Raw genomic sequence first — 20,676 nt, forward strand, 5'->3', positions numbered from 1 at the left:
TCTGGAGTCATGTACCAACAGTACATCATTTTATAAAAATTTTCTTTAAGATTATAACATAATGTAAATTTCAAGCCTTTTTTCCACATATTTTCCCATTGATCCATTTGTATGTTATGACCAAAATTTTTTGCCCACTTTACCATGCACTCTTTTACTTGTTCTTCCTCCATATCCATTTTCAATAAAAGTTTATACATTTTTGCAATTATGTTTTCATCATTTGTATACAAACCTATTTCAAAATCAGATTTACTTATTTCAAACCCATACATTTTCTTGTCCATTTTATATCTTTCTAACAATTGTAAATAGGCAAACCAATGAAAACTATATCCTTCCTTTATCAATTGTTCTCTCTCTTTCATTGTGTATTCTCCATGTACATTTTCTAATAGTTCTTGATAAGTTAACCATTTCTCTTTTCCAGACATTTCTCTTCTATAAAACGCTTCTTGACTTGAGACACATAATGGTATTTTCGAATAAAACCTTGGTTTGTATCTATTCCATATTTTCAACAGAGAACGTCTTATAAAATGATTGTTAAAGTCTACGTTTACTTTTACTTTGTCATACCATAGATATCCATGCCATCCCCACTTCAGATTGTGGCCCTCCAAATCCAATAGTCTTTTATTCCTCAATAAGATCCATTCCTTTATCCAGACTAAACAGCAGGCAGCAAAATAAAGTCTCAAATTTGGTAATCCCAGTCCTCCTCTTTCTTTAGCGTCTTGAAGTAATTTAAATTTAACTCTTGGTTTTTTTCCTTGCCATACAAATTTAGAAATATCTTTTTGCCATTGTTTAAAAGGTAAATCAGAGGATATTACAGGTATTGTTTGAAACAAAAACATCATTCTCGGTAATACATTCATTTTTATCACAGATATTCTACCCATTAATGACAGTTGTAGTTTATCCCATCTTAGCAAGTCTTTCTTAATCTCTGTCCATAATTTTTCGTAATTATTATGAAACAGCTTTGAGTTTTTATTTGTCATGATGATGCCTAGATATTTCAACTTTTTTTCTATTGTAAAATCTGTCTTGTCCATTAACTCTTTCTGTTCCCTTAAAGTTAAATTTTTCACCAACATCTTTGTTTTTTGATTGTTGATCTTAAATCCTGCTAACGGTCCAAATTCTTTTAATTTGTCCATCAATATATGAATTCCTTCCAAAGGGTTTTCTAGTACAATTATCAAATCATCAGCAAATGCTCTCAATTTATATTCTTCTTTTTTTATTTTTAATCCCGAAATCCTTTTATCTTGCCTTATATCTCTAAGCAGCACTTCTAAAACCAGAATAAATAAAAGGGGAGATAATGGACATCCCTGTCTTGTACCCTTTTGTATTTCACATGAATCCGTTAAGTCTCCATTAACAATTATCTGGGCCTTCTGTGATGTATAAATCGATCTGATCCATTTTATAAAGTTGTCTCCAAAATCCATTTGCTCCAAAACCTGGAACATAAATTTCCAATTCAAATTATCAAATGCTTTTTCAGCATCTAAAAAAATCAAAGCTGCTTGTTTATCATTTCGTTGTTCTAAATATTCCAACACATTCAAAACATTCCTGACGTTGTCACGTAATTGTCTTTTAGGTAAAAACCCTGATTGATCTTCCTGAATAAATTGTTGCAATATTATTTTCAATCTTTCAGCCAAAATCATTGTAAAAATTTTATAGTCATTATTCAGTAGAGATATTGGCCGATAATTTTTTGTTTTAGTTAAATCTTGGTCCTCTTTAGGTATTAATGTTATATTAGCATTTTTCCAACTATCCGGTATCTTTCCCTCTTGCAAAATAGAATTCATTGTAGACTGTAAGGGTAGCAAGAGTTCTTCCTCCAAACATTTATAATACATTGCAGATAGCCCATCTGGTCCTGGCGCCTTTCCTAATTTAATTTTATTTATAGCTTCAGATATCTCTCTTGACGTAATAGGGCCATTAATAACTTGTCTCTGAAAATCTGTAATTTTCGGCAAATTCTGTTTAGATAAATACTCTTCTATTTTTTCAGATGGAATTTCTTGACACTTATACAATGTTGAGTAATATTGATGAAAAATCTTTTTGATTTTTACATTATCTGTCAGCGTCTCATCTCCTTCTTGTATCTTTAAAATAATATTTTTTTGACGTTCTTTTCTTAATTTATATGCTAACCATTTCCCAGGTTTATTTGCAAATTCAAAAGTCCTTTGTTTAGCAAAATTTAATTTCCTTTCAATTTCTCTAACTGTCAACATTGATACTTGCTTCTGTAACATTTTAATTTGATTTACAATAGAAACTTTAGCTGGATTCTTTTTCAATTCTTCCTCTTTTTGTTTTATTTCTTCCAAAATTAATTGCATTTTCTGTTGTTTCTTTTTTTTTAATTCAGAATTACATTTAATAAAGTATCCCCTCATAAATGCCTTACTAGTATCCCAAACAATATTTTCACTTGTTCCTTTATATAAATTATATTCAAAGAACTCCTTTAATTTCTTCTTACATTCTTGTACTACTTTATCATTCTGTAATAAAGATTCATTTAGTCTCCATCTGAATCCAAGATTTTTTTTTTTTAAAGTTAATATCACAGGATTGTGGTCCGAAAAAGTTTTTGGTAATATATCCATTTTAAAAATATCCTTCGCTAAAATTTTTGACATCCAAATCATATCAATCCTCGAAAATGTTTTATGTCTTTCTGAAAAATAAGTAAATTCCTTTGCATTATCATTTATATATCTCCAGGTATCCACCAATTCTAAATGTTCCATGAGTTCAAAACAAATCTTCGGTAATTTACCTTGTGTCTCTTTGATATTTTTTTCAGAAAGCCTATCAATTTTTGGTGAGATTACCCCATTCCAGTCACCCATGACACACCAATGCTCATATGAAAACTCTGACAATTTTTCCATAAGTCCTGTATAAAACCTTGTTTTATCTTCATTGGGGGCATAAATACCCACTATCAAAATGTTTGTACCTTGTAAAGTAATTTCAACCCCCACAAATCTACCACTATCGTCCAATAATACCAATTTAGGAAGCAATTGTGGGTTAATATAGAGAACAACTCCATTTTTTTTTTTTGGTCCAGCTGAAATAAATTCTTCACCCAAATTTTTACAAATCAAATATTTGGAATCTTTCTTCTGAATATGAGTTTCTTGTAGACAAATTATATCCAATTTTAATTTTTTCAAATAATGAAACACTTTCTTTCTCTTCTGCGCCGTGTTGGCTCCATTTATATTCCAAGTTAGGTATTTGTAATCCATCATTAAGCGTGTATTTTAAAATTTGCCTGATGCTCCTTTTGATCCATCATCTTCCTTCCCCTCCTCTGCATATCCTTGTTGACTTTGTTTCCCAGGAACTATATCCATATCTTTGAGTTTATCTTCTTCCATATCTTTTGAAGCTTTTCTCAAGAAGTCCCTTGCTTTTTGAACAGTATTCAGTCTGTATTTCTGTTGTCTGAATGTAAAAATCACTCCTTCTGGAACGTCCCACCTAAATTGAATTTTGCATTGCTTAAGTTTTTCTGTAAGGAAAGCATATTCTTTTCTCTTACGTAAAAGTCTAATAGGAATTTCCTTCATCACCAGTATTTCCTTACCATCAATTTTAAAGGTATATTTAAAGTGTTGCTGTAAAACCATATCTCTGGTCGTCTTCTTTACGAAATGAACAAGCACATCTCTTGGAATTTTTTTCATTGTTGCATATCTGGAGTTAATTCTATAAACTTTGTCTATTTCAAATTCCATCCTATCTTCATTCAAGTCCAGAAATTTTACTAAAGCATTAACAATTTTATCTCTAATGTCTTCACCTGTTTCCTCAGGGATTGCACGGAATCTCAAACAATGCTCTTTATTTCTCATTTCAGTCACAGCTAAATAGTCCAAATTTTTTTCTAGTTCCAGATTTAGTATATCTGTTCTATTCTCCAAGGTTTGTACCTTTTCTTTAGTATTTTTTGCATCTTCCTTTATTTGCCCAATTGTCCCTTTAATCTCATCCACTTGTGTTTTAATATAGTCTTTTATATCTGTCAATTCAGTTTTCATTTCCTGTTTCATTTCCTGTTTTATAGCATTAATCCCTTCCATTATTTTTTGAAACATTTCTGGGGGTATATCCTCTTCCTGTGTATCAATAGAACCTCTTCGCCCCTGGGCCTTGGTTGTTTTTTTAGTTGTCATTTTCAAAAAGAGGCCTTTAATTTCTAATATTAATCACTGTTTCAGAACCTAAGGGCAGTCTATTTCTTTTCTTTTTTTCCCTCCACCAAAAAGAAGAGTTAATATTCCAGGCCTATTATTGAAATCCAGCCAGCACAACACAGTCCTTATCTGCTTCCAAGAATGCAAAACAATTCTGGTTGCCAAGACTAAACAATTAGTAGCATATACGAGCAGCGGATTCATCCAACAAGAAATAGTCCAAAGAGAAAAATAGTCCAAAATATAATAATTACCTCTCATCCGTTTTTAAACTTTAAAAGTCCAAATTCAAGCCAGCTTTTTGTCGTAAAAAAAGTATATAAGTTGTTTATATTTTCTTTCTTCCTTAATTATATTTAAAAGAGAAAAAGTATGACTCACCCAGGTTTCTCAATTGCTGATTCATAAACAAATCCCTTTTATTGCAGTAATTTAAGCCGAATGATAAGGTTTAGGCAGAAGTGGGCTCGCTGGTTAAGAACGTTTTTTTTTGGGAGAAGAAAAAACGCTTCGCTTTATTCCAGTTCAGCTTGCGTGGAATTCCTGACTCCGTCTTCAGCCGATCGGCTTGCCTTCTTATCTCAGGAATTTCCTGATCAATTCCAGCCGCCGACAGCTCAACGAAGTCTTGTGGAAGATCTGATCGGTTCTCCTATACCTTGGAGAACATTTAAGCCAGTCCAAGATTCCTCTTGGCTGGCTTTTAACCTGAAAAAAGCTTCCTCTGAGGCAGAGCTCCCTCAGAGACAACCACCAGCCAGCACCACTTCCCGGAAGTCCCAATCGTTCCCCTTTCCACGCCCACTCCCTCCTCCTCCCTTTGTTCATGTCATTTCCTGCTGACTCCTGTTCTGCAAGCCTACTGAAAATGGTGCTTTATTTTTCTTTCCCCCCTAACTTGTGCAAAAAAGTATAACACTGTTCAAACAAATATTTAGTATTTCTGCTGCATTCTGAAAACGCAAATAATCACACTTCAGGTTTTTTTCTTTTTTGTGAAACTTACTCTGGAACAAACTGAGCATGCTCGGTTGCCAAGGTAACCAGAGGAAGTGAAATATTGACCTTAAAAGGGCTTGTCATTAGGAAGCTGCGTGATTGATCCTTTCCCTTCAGTGTGAATGGAAAACAGCAGATTGAAGGGTAGGAATATGAACCTTGCAAATCTATCGCAATGGCCAAAGCTGCGTCTTTAATCCGAAGCTCAGCTGCCATGTCAGCCAGCCTTTATTTGCACGTAAAAGCCATAGAATGCAGCTAGGCTTCATTTTGAGTACATGTGCATGAGATCAAGCTTTTAAGGCTGCAGTCCTATGAACATTACTATTGATCTCTGTGTGGTTTACTTCTGAGTAAATATGCACAGGATTGGTTGCATGATGAGGTTTGGGGAGAAAAAGATACTGTGATTGTTTGGAGGGCAAAAAGGGCAAAGGAAGAGATGGAGAAATACTGACAGCTTTTAAGGGATTTTTGTAGATAACTCAGATCACATCTTGCAGTGCTTTTAGTACAAGCCTTTTCAGCCCTTTCCCATCCCTTACCCAGATTACTTGCCTTTTGCAACCAAATCCACCTACACACAAATCCCCAGTCAATTCCTCCCATTTCTGTCCCATATGTATCCACTGCATTAAATATCCATATGAATTTTAATTGTATTTGTATTGCTTACATATTGTATTATAATTTGAATTATATAGATGTCAGCTTCTGTCCTGACATAAATAACAACAGGGAGGGGGGTTGTCAGGACCACAACATGTGATGAAAGGGTTAAAAACCTTCCACCCTCACCATAGTCTGAATCCTGATCTGCCCCATCCTTTCCCATTGTCACTATTAATTGTTTTTAAAAAAGAATCATGCAACTCCAATGTCTTTAACATAACATTGTATTGTATTTTGTAAATTGTATTATTTTATTGATGTATTTATATTGTATTTTTATATTTGTGTTTTTTGTAAGCCGCCTTGAGGGCCTTTGGCCGGAAAGCGGGGTATAAATAATAATAATAATAATACAGATGTCAAAATGAAATACAATAAAATACAGTATAAATAAAGGAAGCAATAAAAATACGATTAACATCTTACACAATCTTGCACAGTGCATATCAATTGCTACAACAGGCAGAAAAATAATAGTGGTCCACCAAAACCCTCAACGATGTTCCAGTGGTCCATGGGGGGAAAAGTTTGGGAACCAATGACTTAAGTGATCCTGGAAAAAAAAGTCTGTTTTGTAGCATGACCTTTGAAGAGTTAAATATTAGAACTTTGTAGACTCCACCCCTTGGACGTTCCTTTACTCTGTTTTTCTGTTTCAGTTTCAGTTGCAAAGTCGAGCTTTTGAGTCTGGTATTCCTGGGGATCTCTCAAAAAAGGGGCGAGACAATTCAACAGATTCAACTTTGTTCATGTACGTTAACACACTCTGTGGATGGAGGAAGAGTGAGGGGAAAGATCACTGCCTTTCCCTTCCCCTTCCCCTGGCCTGGCCTCATACCCTCTCCACCAGTGGATGGCTGGATGGGGGTTGGCTGGTGCTATGCACCTTTCCCCTCCCCCCACGCCCCACCTAGAAATGCCCCACATAACAAGGAAGGCTGGTTACAGGGTTGACACAGCCAACATAAAAATCTCTCTCGCCTCCCATTACACACACCCCACATCTGTCCCTCTCTCAGAAATCACACAATTATACCTCTCTCTCTCTCTCTCTCTCTCTCTCCCTCTCTCTCTCTCTCTCTCTCTCACACACACACACACACACACACGCACACAACACACACTACATGAGCACATGCACATCCCAATTCATAAAAGCTCCTCCCTGGGACAAAGGAAGCGGCTGCCACCAGCTGCATCTTGCTGGTGCACAACAGAAGCCTGATCATGAGGGGACACCTCCACCACTCCTCCACCACTTCTCTCCCCAACCTTAAACAAACAAAAAAGGCAAGGCCCAGCACAGGGCAAAGGAGGTGCCTGCCCGGCCTGAGCATATGAGGATACCCCTGCTCTCTCCCTCCCCAACCTTTTTTTGAATAAGAAAGCCCCAGCAAGGGTGACAGAATGTGTGGGGCTATCCCCCACTTTCCCCCATCTCCAATGGGATGAAGGAAGGAGCCATCTAGTGCTGGAAGTCAGTCAGTCAGTAGCAGCCTTAGCCTGCAGGGATAGCCCTACTGCTCCTTCCTTCTCTCCTTCTCAAGTAAGCCCCAGCACAATGTAAAGGAGGTGCTCGCTGCTAATGGCCTGAGGAAAGGTGCCAGGATGCCATTCTGGAGTGTTCTACAAGGAAAAAAAACACTGCGCCAGGGACTTAACACACATACCTCCTGCAGTCTTAGGGTAGAAACAGAGTCACTGTTGTGCCGGTTCCAGTGCATCTTCACTTATCTTCTGAAAATTGATGCACACAATACTAGTCAAGCCCCTTTCCCTTTTGCTGTAAAACCTGATGGGAGTAGCTTCAAGAATTCAGCTTCAAAGGGATTTCACAACTGATCGGCAGATCAACCTGTTCCCCCTCCAGGTGTGGCTAATGGCAGACTTTAATCTGGCAACTAGTGTGTTTATAGTCTTAGGCAGGCAGCATAGGGCAAGATTTATCAAGTCTCTGCTGGACCAGATACACATGACTCCTTTGGTCCCATATGATGGGAGCCTGCTATACTGAAGCCATACCTTCTGTCATGAATAATATGTTGGACCCCAAGTCTGAAGTAGAAACTGATGAAAGACTAGCAACCTGCGCTACTAATTTAGAATACTATTTAAGTCCAGAAGAAAAGGTGAATTTGAGATTCCAAGGCAATTTTGGACATCAGCGCCAGCCATCCACAAATGTTCGGCAAATAGAAACTGATGCTGCTTGTGAGCTTTAGCTGCTTAAGAGCTTAAAATGATAGAAGTCCTTAAAGCAACTTAAACCACTTTAGATGCTTCAATCAGCTTAAGGGCTTGAAGAGTTTTGTGGTAGTAGATGCAGCATGCTCAGTGGGAAAGGAGTTTCTAGAGCAACTCAAAAGTGTCTTGTGTTTGGAGGAGAAGAGGGTTTAATAATTGTAGGGCATGTGAAACATGTCTATTAAACAAGAACAGGAAGAAAGACATATATGTTTATGTTTATATGTACAAAAAAGGGTGTAAAACATGGATAGATATGCACCTATTAGGTCATATCCCTATTTAATGGTTATCAGAATAAATCTGCTGAAGTACTTCTAAGAAACCCGTGTAATCTTATTCATTTCTGCTTAATGAAGAAATGTTTGGTAGTGATTTCCTTATTCATCTGATTCCATGGAAATCTCCTATTCCATAAATAGTGTTACTAAAGATAATGGAGAGAACAATGAGTGCTGAAGAGAATTTTTTTTCATTAGTTAATCTCTTGCTGAATTTCTACTAGTGGAGTGGCATATTCCTTAGAAATGTCAAAATGACTCCTCCCTTTTTGTTTCTTAAACAATCATTGTGTCAGTGGAATATTATACAGCCACAAGAGTGGCTGTATGTTGCTCTTAATTGGCTCTTGTCAAAAACCCTAAACATAGGAAAGCTCTGAGGAATATATGAAATGTAACAAGCAAAGAAATACCTGTGAGTGTGTGTATTTTTCTCCACAGAAACCAGCCACAAATAGCCTACCTACATCTGAGACTAGGGGTAGCAACTGATAAAACTAGAAGTATGGTTTTCAAGAGAATGTGAACTCTAGCCTGTCTCCATCCCCTCTCTCCAAATTCCCAGTTTGCTTTGACAGTTGGGGGCTGGGGAATACTGCGGCCATCATCATTGTCCACTGTTTTGCAGTATTCTGTAATTTATCAGAGGCAGTTCTCCCCTGCCCCCTCTTTCTCATTCCCCACGAATCCCTTCTCTAGTCATATCTAAACCTATTCAAAATGAATGTTTACTTTCAAATCGTATACACACATCCATAGAAATTTTCAGCTTTGCATCTCACAGAAGCTCCCTGTTCGATATTTTCATCTGTTACCCTAATCCAGCTAAAGTTGGTTGTGATTAAGTCCCAAGAGGACTTTTGCTCAATCAGAGCCTTAATTGAGAGTCCTTGAGGAACTCAGAGGTTAATTTTGCAGCAATCCTACAGAGATTTGCTTAATGTGAAAGGCTCACAAAAACGCAAAATCTAGTTTCACATCTCCAATAATCATTTGCTTAGAGGCAGCTAATACATCAATGCCCAGTCAGATATTTGAACTGAGCACTCCAATCCTGTGAGGGTAATCAGAATGCTTCCATTTATGGATCACCCTTCATGTACACCATCAAACTGATTATTGCCAGTAAAGCCAATAATTGGTTGAGGTGGTCTTGCTTCTGTTTCCTCCCTAATCCTCATGAGTCTTCTCTTGGTTGACAGGATTGTAATCTCCTTTGGTCATAGACCATTTTTGCTTGGTTTTTACTTGAAAACCACAATTAATTACATGTATCAAACAGAAACACCTTAAAAAAAACTCCAGACCAAAGAAAACACCCTGACAACTACAGTGGCATTACAGCTGAAGTAACATACTATTATTTCTTGTTATGGGTTTAATATAGAAGACAACAATCACCATTATCATGTTTGTCAGACAGAAGTATTTAAGGCAACATAAACAGCATCAACTGATGATAATTCCCCAGAAACTGGACAAATAATTAATGAGTAATTGTGCATATTGGGCTGGAACTGTCTTTGTGCTGTCAATCTTACCAGCATGAAAACTAACCTCCATTCTGCAAAAAGGAAAATAATGCATCGTTTTACTTGTCACTTTGTGACATGGATTTGATGGTAAGCCTTCTTCAATGGCTATTTGCCAAAGTTTATTGTACCAGAGATCTACAGGAGGTGTCAAATTGCTCTTCTACTCTTGTGTTTTCACAAATCTAGTAGCAGCTAAATCTAATCTAATCCTTAAATGTGATGCCCCCAAGAGGTCAAACAGTGAAAATAGTATTATTGTTGCTGTTTTAAAATGGTTTGCCCAGTTATTATGTTGATTTACTTGAGTACTGATCCCTAAATCTCAGCACCTTTGGACACTTCCACCACATGAATATAAGTGCCTCAGTGACTGAAACCTCTCCAACAGGTTGGGGACATTGTCAATATCACTAGGATTCCATACCAGCTGTGCATTTTCTCTGATACAAACAGAAACAGATCACAGCATCTCTCTCTCCCAAACTGCACCAAGGCTGCACACCTTTCCTGTGCTTTCTTCTGTTAATGCAGAGCATATCCTTAAAACCAAACCCCTAAACCATCTTCTGCTTCCAAAAGCAAGACCTCAAAAGTTGTGAGGTTTGTGGTAGTTTGCTCCTGAATCTCCCTGTTAAAAATAAAATAACTGATATGATGGATATCAATCCAGTTGACTTGGTCATAGGTTAATCTGCCTCTCAGTTATTATTCCATGAGTAAACACATGCTGATATAGTAGTCCCAAGGCAATACAGTCCCTCCCCTTCCTAGAAACTGTGTCCCTTTGCACTGTAGAAAGATGGATAATTTAATATGGGTATCAGGGGAGACCAGGAACCTGTTTTGTTTTGTTTTTGCTTCTCTTATTTGGTAAAGGACATGTTATATGGATGGTACTCTGATTAATAACGGTCACCCAATATGAAAATACAAATACCTTTTGAAGTAGACACAGTTGAGAGCTATCAAGTGACAAATGATCAAATGATGTACAGCCTTGAGTGATCCAATCTATAGTTGTAAAACGGGGGGAGGGTGACTTAATTTACCAGCCAGATGAAGATAGTTAAAATGTACCCTGCTTGTATGGCTGCTAAAAAAATCAATGGATAAATATGATTAAAGAGAAGGAAATTACCATTTCAAATAAGCTGGATGAAAGTGATAGCTCTAGTTTTCTGTGAAAGTTATATATTCATTTAGTAGTGGCTGTCACAGCAATAATTTACAGCACCTTCATATTTAGGTTCAGCTGAATAATTCATTTTGATCTCCCGCATTCATCAATGCATTGTTTTTGTCATGCATTGTTTTTGTTTATGTTGTTGTTACGGTGGAAGGAGAGAAGAGCATGGAAGAGAAAATTGAGTTTCCCATCCTTTGATAGTATTTCTATCCATAAGCTGTTACAGCAAGATGTTGTTTAGCTCTAATTATATGTAATTAATGAACAATAATTAGAAATATGTCTTCACTGTGAAATCTTGATTTATTTTTATTTTTTTTCTTTCACATATAATTCATTAATTTCAGTACACATTGTACACTAGTGCTAATGTGGAATGCAGAAGAGAGCATTTTGTAACTGTGTGTTAGCACAGCATGCCTCTTACAAATTTCTGTCACACATTTCCAGTATATTCCCTTATCATTCATTAAGTACTACTTACAAAGACCCACAGTTGTAAATGCAAGAGAGAATAGCTCATTCTCAATTGCAGATAGAAGGCTATGAGATTGGCTGTGAGACATATACACACGTTCCTCCTCTTCCCTCAAAGTGAAATTGGGGCTGGAAGTGTGCAACAACCCCATACATGCCCTGCTAATTGGTTTACCAATGCCAGGATATCTGTGTTATCAACTACTCATGCATGCTTATTGTTTCTCCCCCTCATCCCATCTCTATATTCTTTCTGAGGTGTACTAGTTTATTGACACACTCAAAGGATGGATGTCCCACATCACTTAGACCATTTGAGCTGAATTGCCATGGGGAGATCAGGAGGGGGACATTGCCAGGCAGGAGACTTGGAATTTAGCTGGCAGTAGGGATGTTGTCTGTCGAGCAGATTTATTTCTGTCCAACCACAATCACAGAATGAACTTTTGCTATGAATGTTTTTCAATTTAATTATCTATAACAAAAGTGTTTTTTTTTAAAAAAAGAAAGAAAAATAATATTTACATAAAGTGCTTTAGAATGCACATTATTTACATATTAACTGATGTATAATTGCTGCTGTCCTGACAGGTGCCTCGCTGCTTTTCTTTTTTCTGAAGTGTTGTTTGTTGACTTGGTGTAAGTTGTTGGTTGTTAGAGATAGCTTGTATGCACTGAAGGTTGTATTCAGTGGAGTGCTAAGATGAACATTCCATCAACACAAGGATTTCTTCTTGTGCAATGGAATGTTCTCCCCCTCTCCTCCAGTGTGTCCCCTAAATCTGTTCTGGGGATTCCCCCAACCCTCTGGAGCAAATTTGGGGACAGTATGGAGGGAGAGGGAGGGAATGTCCCATTGCGCTAGCAGTAATCCTTGCACTCATGAAATTATTTAGTTGAATACTGCCCCAAGGCTCCAATCCTAACCATGTCTACTCAGAAATATATTCCACTGAATTCATTGGGATTTACTGCCAGGTAAGTGGAATTAGGATTGCAACCTTAATATGCTTCCCACTGTGAATTTTAAAAACCAGTGGAATGCATCATTCATTCATTATTCTGTTCATATGGAAAGGTGACCTCTTTTGTTACCTATAGACTCTATCTGTGCTCCTTAGTCTGAATCTCTTTTTCAAACTGGAAAGAACCATCTGCATCTGGATGCTCATTTTTGACCATCCATCCTCTACATTTTACTTTAAAAAGGTTTTTGTCCACTCCCAGCCAAATCTCAACTGAATGTAAAAAACAATGGAACACATCATTCATTATTGTTCTTTTTCACATGGCTGGAATACATTGGCACATAAAAGGATATAAAGTTTTCAAAAACAAAAACATGTTTATTACAAACATTTAAAATATAAATTAGCTTGAGCATTATGTTTAAGCAGTTATACACATGTGATCATATTCTGTATAAAATGCACAGTTATGAAATACAATGTTGCAATAAAAAGGAGTTATATGTGGTTAACTGGGCAAGATCAGCTGCAGTCTTAACTTACCTGGCAGAAAGCTCCATTCTGTCCAGTGGGACTTCTGAGTAGACATGATTAGAAATGCAGCCAAAGATGGTTTTGTGATGAGCTTTATTAACTTTGATTTAAGGTGCCACAAGACTTTTTGCTGGTTTTGCTACAACAGACTAACAGGGTTACCTCTATGGAAATTCACAAATCAGTGAAGGTAACTGATTTATAAATATCTGTTGATAGCTGAGATATGTGTCTACTGCATGCTATATGTTAAAACATGTATATTTACGGGTCAGTGGATGACGAAATGGAAGAAAGGCTTTTACAAAAAAAAATCAATTCTAGCAGAATGGAAAATGTCAATTGAAAGTGGGAATTACTATCAGAATAGATTGAGGCACATATGTACATCCCTAGCTGGTAGTCCTCTTTATTTTTTATTTATTTTATTCCACGTATATACCACCCTTCATCAAGACCCACCCTGGGGTCTTTACAACACAGAATGGAAAAAACAATATATATGAATACTTAATGTAATATCTATATAATATAAAAAATTTAAGCAATTATAATGAGAAATACTCAGTAAAATACAAAGTCTCACAACATAAGTTGTCCCAGGTGCAACGGTAAAACGTCATACATATATAACAGCAACAACCTAAGATATAATTAAGGGAGGGGGAAATCAGAAGCAAGATATATAAAATACAAAAACAATGTACAAGTACAGTCTAGTCAGTATACAAAAATCATGCTTAATTCTCCCCTCCTGCCCTCACAGAAAATGGCAGACCCTCCCGCCTGGGAGCTTTCCTTTCCTCTTCCAGTCTCTCAACCTCGGAAATCTCCTCTTCCCTGACTCTCATACAGAGTTCTTCCTCCCTCTGCCAGTTTTATGTGGGTGAAGTCCTTGCCCCCCCATGACGTCCTAGAAGATTTCATGTTGCAGTCTCTCTTTGAAGTTCCTTTGCACCAAGGTTGCCACTCAGTGAAGTTGCTTACAGAGTGTTCTGGGAGGTTGAAATGTTTTCCCGCTGGCTTTTGAATATTCTGTGAATGACAGCCAGGGCCACCAAGCTGCTACTCTCATATGCCTCTTTCATCTCCTGGACTGTACCCGGAATAGCCCTTACTGCAAGATTTTTGTTAGAGGAATCTTCCATTACCATTCTATAGTGCAACCCTCCCTGTTGAAAATGGATCCTTCCAGAGTTTCAATAAATGTTATTTTGTTGTCTTTACTTCCAAGTAGACCACTACAAGGCACTGGGAATTCTGCACCTCTTGCCCTATGTGGCAAATAAGTGGGTGGTGGTAAGAAGACAGGGAAATAGGGCAGTGCATCCATTGCTAGCAGGCTACCCTACTGGGCTGGGCAGGAGTAAGTAGTCACCATCCACCACAGTCATCTTCTGCTATATTGATGTGGATATAGAAGAAACAGAATGAAAAATTCTGAAAAATAACTTCATTATGGAACAGTTGTTAAAAAAATTGAATGATCTTATATTGGTGTATTTATTGATGGCAAGTAGGCTTACTTATGGTTAACCTGTATGATGACCTATGTTGGGAGAGGGACAGAGGGAGTGTTACTCTGTTGATTCTCCTTGATCTCTCAGCTGCTTTTGATACCATCGACCATGGTATCCTTCTGGGGAGACTCACGGAGTTGGGAGTTGGTGGTACTGCTTGGCAGTGGCTCCGCTCCTACTTGGTGGACCGTCTCCAGAAGGTAGGGCTTGGGGAACATTGCTCGATACCCTGGACTCTCCATTGTGGAGTCCCGCAGGGATTGGTTCTGTCCCCTATGCTTTTTAACATCTACATGAAGCCACTAGGCGCGGTCATCAGGAGCTTTGGAGTGCGTTGTCACCAGTATGCTGATGACACGCAACTCTATTTCTCCTTCTCATCTTCTTCCGGTGAGGCTGTTGATGTGCTGAACCGTTGCCTGGCCACGATAATGGACTGGATGAGAGCTAATAAACTGAGGCTCAATCCTGAGACGCTGTTGGTGAGTGCCTTCTCTGCCCAGATGGTGGATGTTCAACCTGTTCTAGATGGGATTACACTCCCCCTGAAGGAACAGGTTCATAGCTTGGGGGTTCTTTTCGATCCATTCCTGTCTCTCGAGGCTCAGGTGGCCTCGGTGGCATGGAATGCGTTCTATCACCTTCGGTTGGTAGCCCAGCTACGTCCCTATCTGGAAAGCGACGACCTCGCTTCAGTTGTGCATGCTCTGGTAACCTCTAGATTAGATTACTGCAATGCGCTCTACTTGGGGCTGCCTTTGAAGACAGTTCGGAAACTACAGCTAGTGCAAAACGCAGCAGCTAGACTGTTGACAAGGACCAGGCGGTCCGCACATATAACACCTGTTCTGGCTCATTTTCACTGGCTACCTATTTGTTTCCGGGCTAAATTCAAAGTGCTAGTTTTGACTTATAAAGCCTTACATGGCGCGGGACCACAATACCTAGCGGAACGCCTCTCCCGATATGAACCTACCCGGTCACTACATTCAACATCAAAGGCCCTCCTCCGAGTTCCGACCCACAGAGAAGCTCGGAGGGTCGTTACAAGATCTAGGGCCTTTTCAGTGGCTGCCCCCGAATTATGGAACAGTCTCACCGATGAGGTGCGCCTGGAGCCTACACTTCTATCCTTTCGGCGCCAGGTTAAAACCTTTTTATTCTCCCAGGCATTTTAATCTATTATTTTAATCTATTTTTAGCTCTTATTGTATACCAGGTTGTTTAATTGTTTGATATGTATGTTTTTACTGTTTCTTGTGATTCTATTGTATTTTATTCCCTGTTGTGCACCGCCCTGAGAGCCTTTTGGCTGTGGGCGGTATAGAAATCGAATAAAATAAAATAAATAAAAATAAAACTCATGCTAAATAGTGAAAGTACTGAAGTTTTATGATTTAAGAAAAAATGGGCTGTATCCAATTGGTGTCCTTGCACAAGCACAAGTTTTTTGACCCAGTGGAAGGCATCCACTGACGGGTGGCAGAACTCTCTAGAACAGAGTTTCAGGAGGCACTGGGGGCTGCAAGAAGGAGTGGGCATCAGTAAAAATCACCTCTCCTCCTCTTCTATGTGCAGACTCCTCTGCTTGAGCCACAGTACTAGGAGGACCAATTCAAAACTGCCTAATGAAATTAACAATTTCATTGTTAAAAATATCTTCAGTTTTTCTTAAACTGAGAATCAAAGATTTAGTGTTTAACATCTGATGCATTTCAGCAATGGACATGTTTGCTATTACTATACTTTTAGGATTTTCTTTTTTCTTTTCTTTTTTGCATGATATATGTTGTTAATCCCCTTGTTACATTTTCAGGGGAAATATCTAATAAGAGGCTAAAAAAACCTGAAGTCCTTTGAAAAGAGCCATAGTGTGTCTCATCTTCATGCCCTCCCCTCTCCCCAGCATTGCTACCATGATCAAATTGGCTTTCCCTCACAACTTTTAATTCCTTCCTTCCTTCCTTTCTTGAAAGAAGGTCTAGGTAACTGCAGTTTGGCCCAAGACTTCACTTGCTTTCTTCAGACAGAAAAATGGAAAAGTTTATGTTTCCCACATTCCACTAACATTTCAACTACTCTTGCATTTCAGAACATTTCAGGATCTTTCCAAACAAATGGATGTATCTTATGGTACTGTCAGGGATTCTGCAGTTTATGAATACTTTAAAGCAAAAGGAACAAATCCTTTAGAGCAAGACAGCACCTTTGCTGAACTGTGGAAGACAACCAGTAAGAATAATGGAGCTGATAACTGTGTAGCAAATCCTTCTGAAGGCATCCGGAAGGTAAGAATGGATGCATAATTAATTTACCCATAGAAGGTTTGTATTTAATATTTTCATTGAGGATGACATAAATTCATTTACTGTTTGTAAAAGTAATAAACCAGTATTAATAAAGAGATTTAAAAATAAACATCCAGGGCACAGCTATTGTATTGCCAGTTATTCTTCTCAAGAAAGCTGCAAATCTGTTTGGAACAAGATTGGTGTGATCTTTTTGCAGTATTATTTTTTTCCCTAAACTGAGGCTGGCACTTAGGTGACAATCAAAATCATATTGCCTTTGATGAACCCACAGTAGGAGTCCAGACTTCCAATTGTGAATGGCTATTGTTCTAATCCATTAAAACTTTTATTACATTCTTTGTACTTTCTTGTGAATTTCTGATTCCTGCAGTTTTCTTTCATCCAAGTGAGAGTATTAGTTCTTGTTATTTTATGCATTGAGTCACTTGCTAAGCCAGTGGTTCATATTCAGCTCTGAGAAAAATAAAAGTAAAAAAGAAACCAAACATAGCTTCACAGAAACCTTGGGTGGCAATAAATATAGTGTATAAATACACTGGGTGGAATCCACCATTGCATGTGTGGACTTCCCCCCTGTGGACCCCAGATGTCACCCAAAATGCGCTCTGTAGAGTCACCCATGAGCAGATTTCATGGTGCACAAAAGACTGGGGAGGGGGAGAAAGGTGTAATCCTGTTGCACAAGCAGTATCTAATTAAACATTAGTAGTTTAGATCTCTCTCCACTCCCCTCACTCACTCACACACAGAGAGAGAGAAAGAGAGAGAGAGAGGTGTCTTGGAACAAAACAGTTTTTACTAACCTTCTAAAAGTGAAGACAGAGGTGACTTGACAGGCCTCCTTGGGCAAGGCATCCCATAGGGAAGGTGCTATCACTAAGAAGACCGTGTTTCTTGTTTTCATAAGTCTAAGCTCTGGTAATTATGGGGTCAGATCAAGCCCTGCTTGGGCTAGCTATCTCAGTGTTCTGGAGAAGAAAGGGAGAAAGGAACACTAACACCACTTTCAATTGTGCTCCAAAACAGCTTGTAAGCCAGCTCACCTCTCTGAACATTGGTCTTCTATGCTCCCATCAGCAACTCCTACAAATAAGTAGGTTATCACATTTTGAACTACTGGAAGGTTCTGGACAATTTTCAAATGTAGCCGCAGAGAGAACATAATGCAGTAGTTGAGCCTGAAGGTTATCAAGACAAGTAAAATGACAACTAGGTCTCCCCCTTCTAGGAAATGGTCATAGATTGCAAATCCAAAGTGTTACTGAAACAGGAAATGAAAGCAAATGTATTAAAGATTGTTTTTCCTTTTGAAAATAATCAGTAGCTATAATTTTTAGTTATTATTATTACTACAAGTAGTAGTAGTAGTAGCAGTAATAGTGCTGCTGCTGCTACTATTACTACTACTACTATTACTACATTGGTATCTCAAGAAGGCAACATATAAAGTTGTAATATGCAGCTTTATTTAAATCAAACCACCTAATTAAGGATTCAACTATCCAAAAGCAAAGGCTTTAAGGATGTATCTGCAGTGGCACACATCCACATACATAAGATGCACAATAATGTGAAAACAATCTGCACAGTGCTATACTCTGGTTGTACATCGTCAGATGTTCAGCTAAATTACATAATTTTCAGCGCACTATCCTGCACTCCACTGGTGCTCTTGTAGGATCCATGTAAACAGTGGTGCTGCTAGGTTTGAGGGGATCCTGGCCAAGGTGCCCTCCAGCCCCTCCCTACATTGTGCCCTCTGCCCCTGCTGTCCCACTTTGTCCACCGACCAGTTTCCTGCTGCACCACCCCTGAAGTATTGATCAATCTGATTTCTTCCACCTCCCCACCTAAACTTAGCAGAAAGCATCAGGAAGGGTTTCCTTTCTTCTTTTCTTAAAAAGAAAGAAAGAAAGAAATCAGTTGTGCAGCATCAGACATGATGCTCAGCTGAGTGCCAGCCAACACAGAAAGTAAAGGAAACCTTTCCCATTTTTGCCTGGTCAATGCAGAGTGGCTGGGTGGGTGGAGAAAAGGTTGATCTTTCCTCAGTGTCCTAGCAGCACAGGAAGGGTAGAGGTTACATTTCTCCTTCGTTTTTTTTTAAAAAATCAGGTATATTGCTGAGTTCTAGCTGCACGTGCATCACACAGGCACACTTTGAAAATGAACATAGTTGCGTGTGTGGTTGCAGTGAACTCTGCAGTCTCTGGTGCTCGGAACTAACACTGAGAACTGAGGGCCACCTTAGCAGGACTATTTTTTTTAAAACAAAATATGCTGCTCAGTAAGCAGGGAAAGGGAGAATGGTGGGACCACTGCAGCAGCTGGCCTGATCACTCTGCTCCTACCCCCACCCCAAACAGCTTACCAGGCAGCATCAGGAAGAGAACAAGTTTTTTATTTTATTATTTATTTTTTAAAAAACACAGGTTCCATGGCAGCATGTGCACTGCTCTGCAAACCAGAGTGGTTTAACAATCCCTTTTCCCAGGGGACTCTTGGAATAGGGGGAATATAGGATCTCCTAACAACTGTCGACATCCTTAACAAGCTACAGTTCCCAGGATTCTTTGGGAGAAGCCATGTCTGTTTAAAGTAGTATAATATTGCTTTAAATGTATAGCGCAAATGTGGCCTACAACAATCTAATGGTGAAAACACCACATTCAACCAAGGGAGAATGCATAAGCTGGATGTGGAGGCATCTCTGCATCATGATGCATATCTAGGTGCAATTTATCTAGAACATAAAAAGAGCCTTGCCAGAGAAGACCAAAGGTCCATCTAGTCTGGCATGCTGTTTCTCACAATGGCAGTCAGATGCCTTTGCGAAGCCCACAAGCAGGGGATGAGTTGGTGAAGTTCATTTGACATTGACATGAAACCTAGTCTTTAATATCATTGGTCCAATCCTGTGGAATGCTCCTCAATGGAGATTCAGCAGGCACCTTCTGCTCTAACTTTTAAACATTTGCTGAAAATGATTCTGTGCCACTAGATTAATGCAGACAAGGCAATATCTTCTGTAACAGCAGATGGCCTTTGATTTTAAATGTTTATGAGGTTTCAGTGTACTATAATTGATGTAAACCACTTTGATACTTTTTATGAAACTGTGGTATAAAAATATTTTTATAAATAAATAAATGAGTGATGTCCTGTTCATGTTCCCCAACTTCTGGCATTCAGAGAGATGGTGCCTCCCATGCCACAACATGGTGTGGCTAGGATTGCACATTTCCATTGATATCATAATATTTATTTGAATGTACATCTCCACTCCTCTCTTTGTGCATATTGTTGCATGCAACTATTTCTGGAGTCGGACCACATTGTTTACTTGTTCCAGACATTCAGCCTCCAAGTCAAATGTCATTCTGCATTCACCCATCCATAGAATTGTTGCTTTTTTGACATGTAATTCCACTTACTCGTGCATTCATTCACCCATATCTCCTCGACCATGCACACACATAATTTTAAACATCTTAAAACTTTTTGTTTGCTAGATTCAAGTGGCAGCTATTGGGTTGGATGATCAGAGGGGGCTTGAAACCTTATACTGGATCCTGTACATCTGTCACATTATTTATTTTAAGGGCAACTCACATTTTGTCTATATAGCATATGATGTGGAATGTAACTAGAGCAACAACAGAGGAACCATTCAACTTCTACCTTATGGTAATGTT

At 38.4% G+C, this 20,676-nt stretch overlaps 1 protein-coding gene across 4 annotated transcripts in view; it reads left to right on the top strand.

Annotated features, from left to right (window-relative positions):
• GRID1 (glutamate ionotropic receptor delta type subunit 1) overlaps nt 1-20,676 on the top strand; it is a 1,096,368-nt gene that overhangs the window by 1,016,645 nt on the left and 59,047 nt on the right. For all 4 annotated transcript variants that reach the window (XM_061635045.1, XM_061635047.1, XM_061635044.1 and 1 more), the window contains one exon: nt 16,762-16,957. In XM_061635045.1, the coding sequence (XP_061491029.1) occupies nt 16,762-16,957 (196 nt within the window). The remainder of the gene's footprint in view (nt 1-16,761; nt 16,958-20,676) is intronic.

This window comes from Rhineura floridana, chromosome 7 (assembly GCF_030035675.1).
Source record: "Rhineura floridana isolate rRhiFlo1 chromosome 7, rRhiFlo1.hap2, whole genome shotgun sequence".
Lineage (NCBI taxonomy): Eukaryota > Metazoa > Chordata > Lepidosauria > Squamata > Rhineuridae > Rhineura > Rhineura floridana.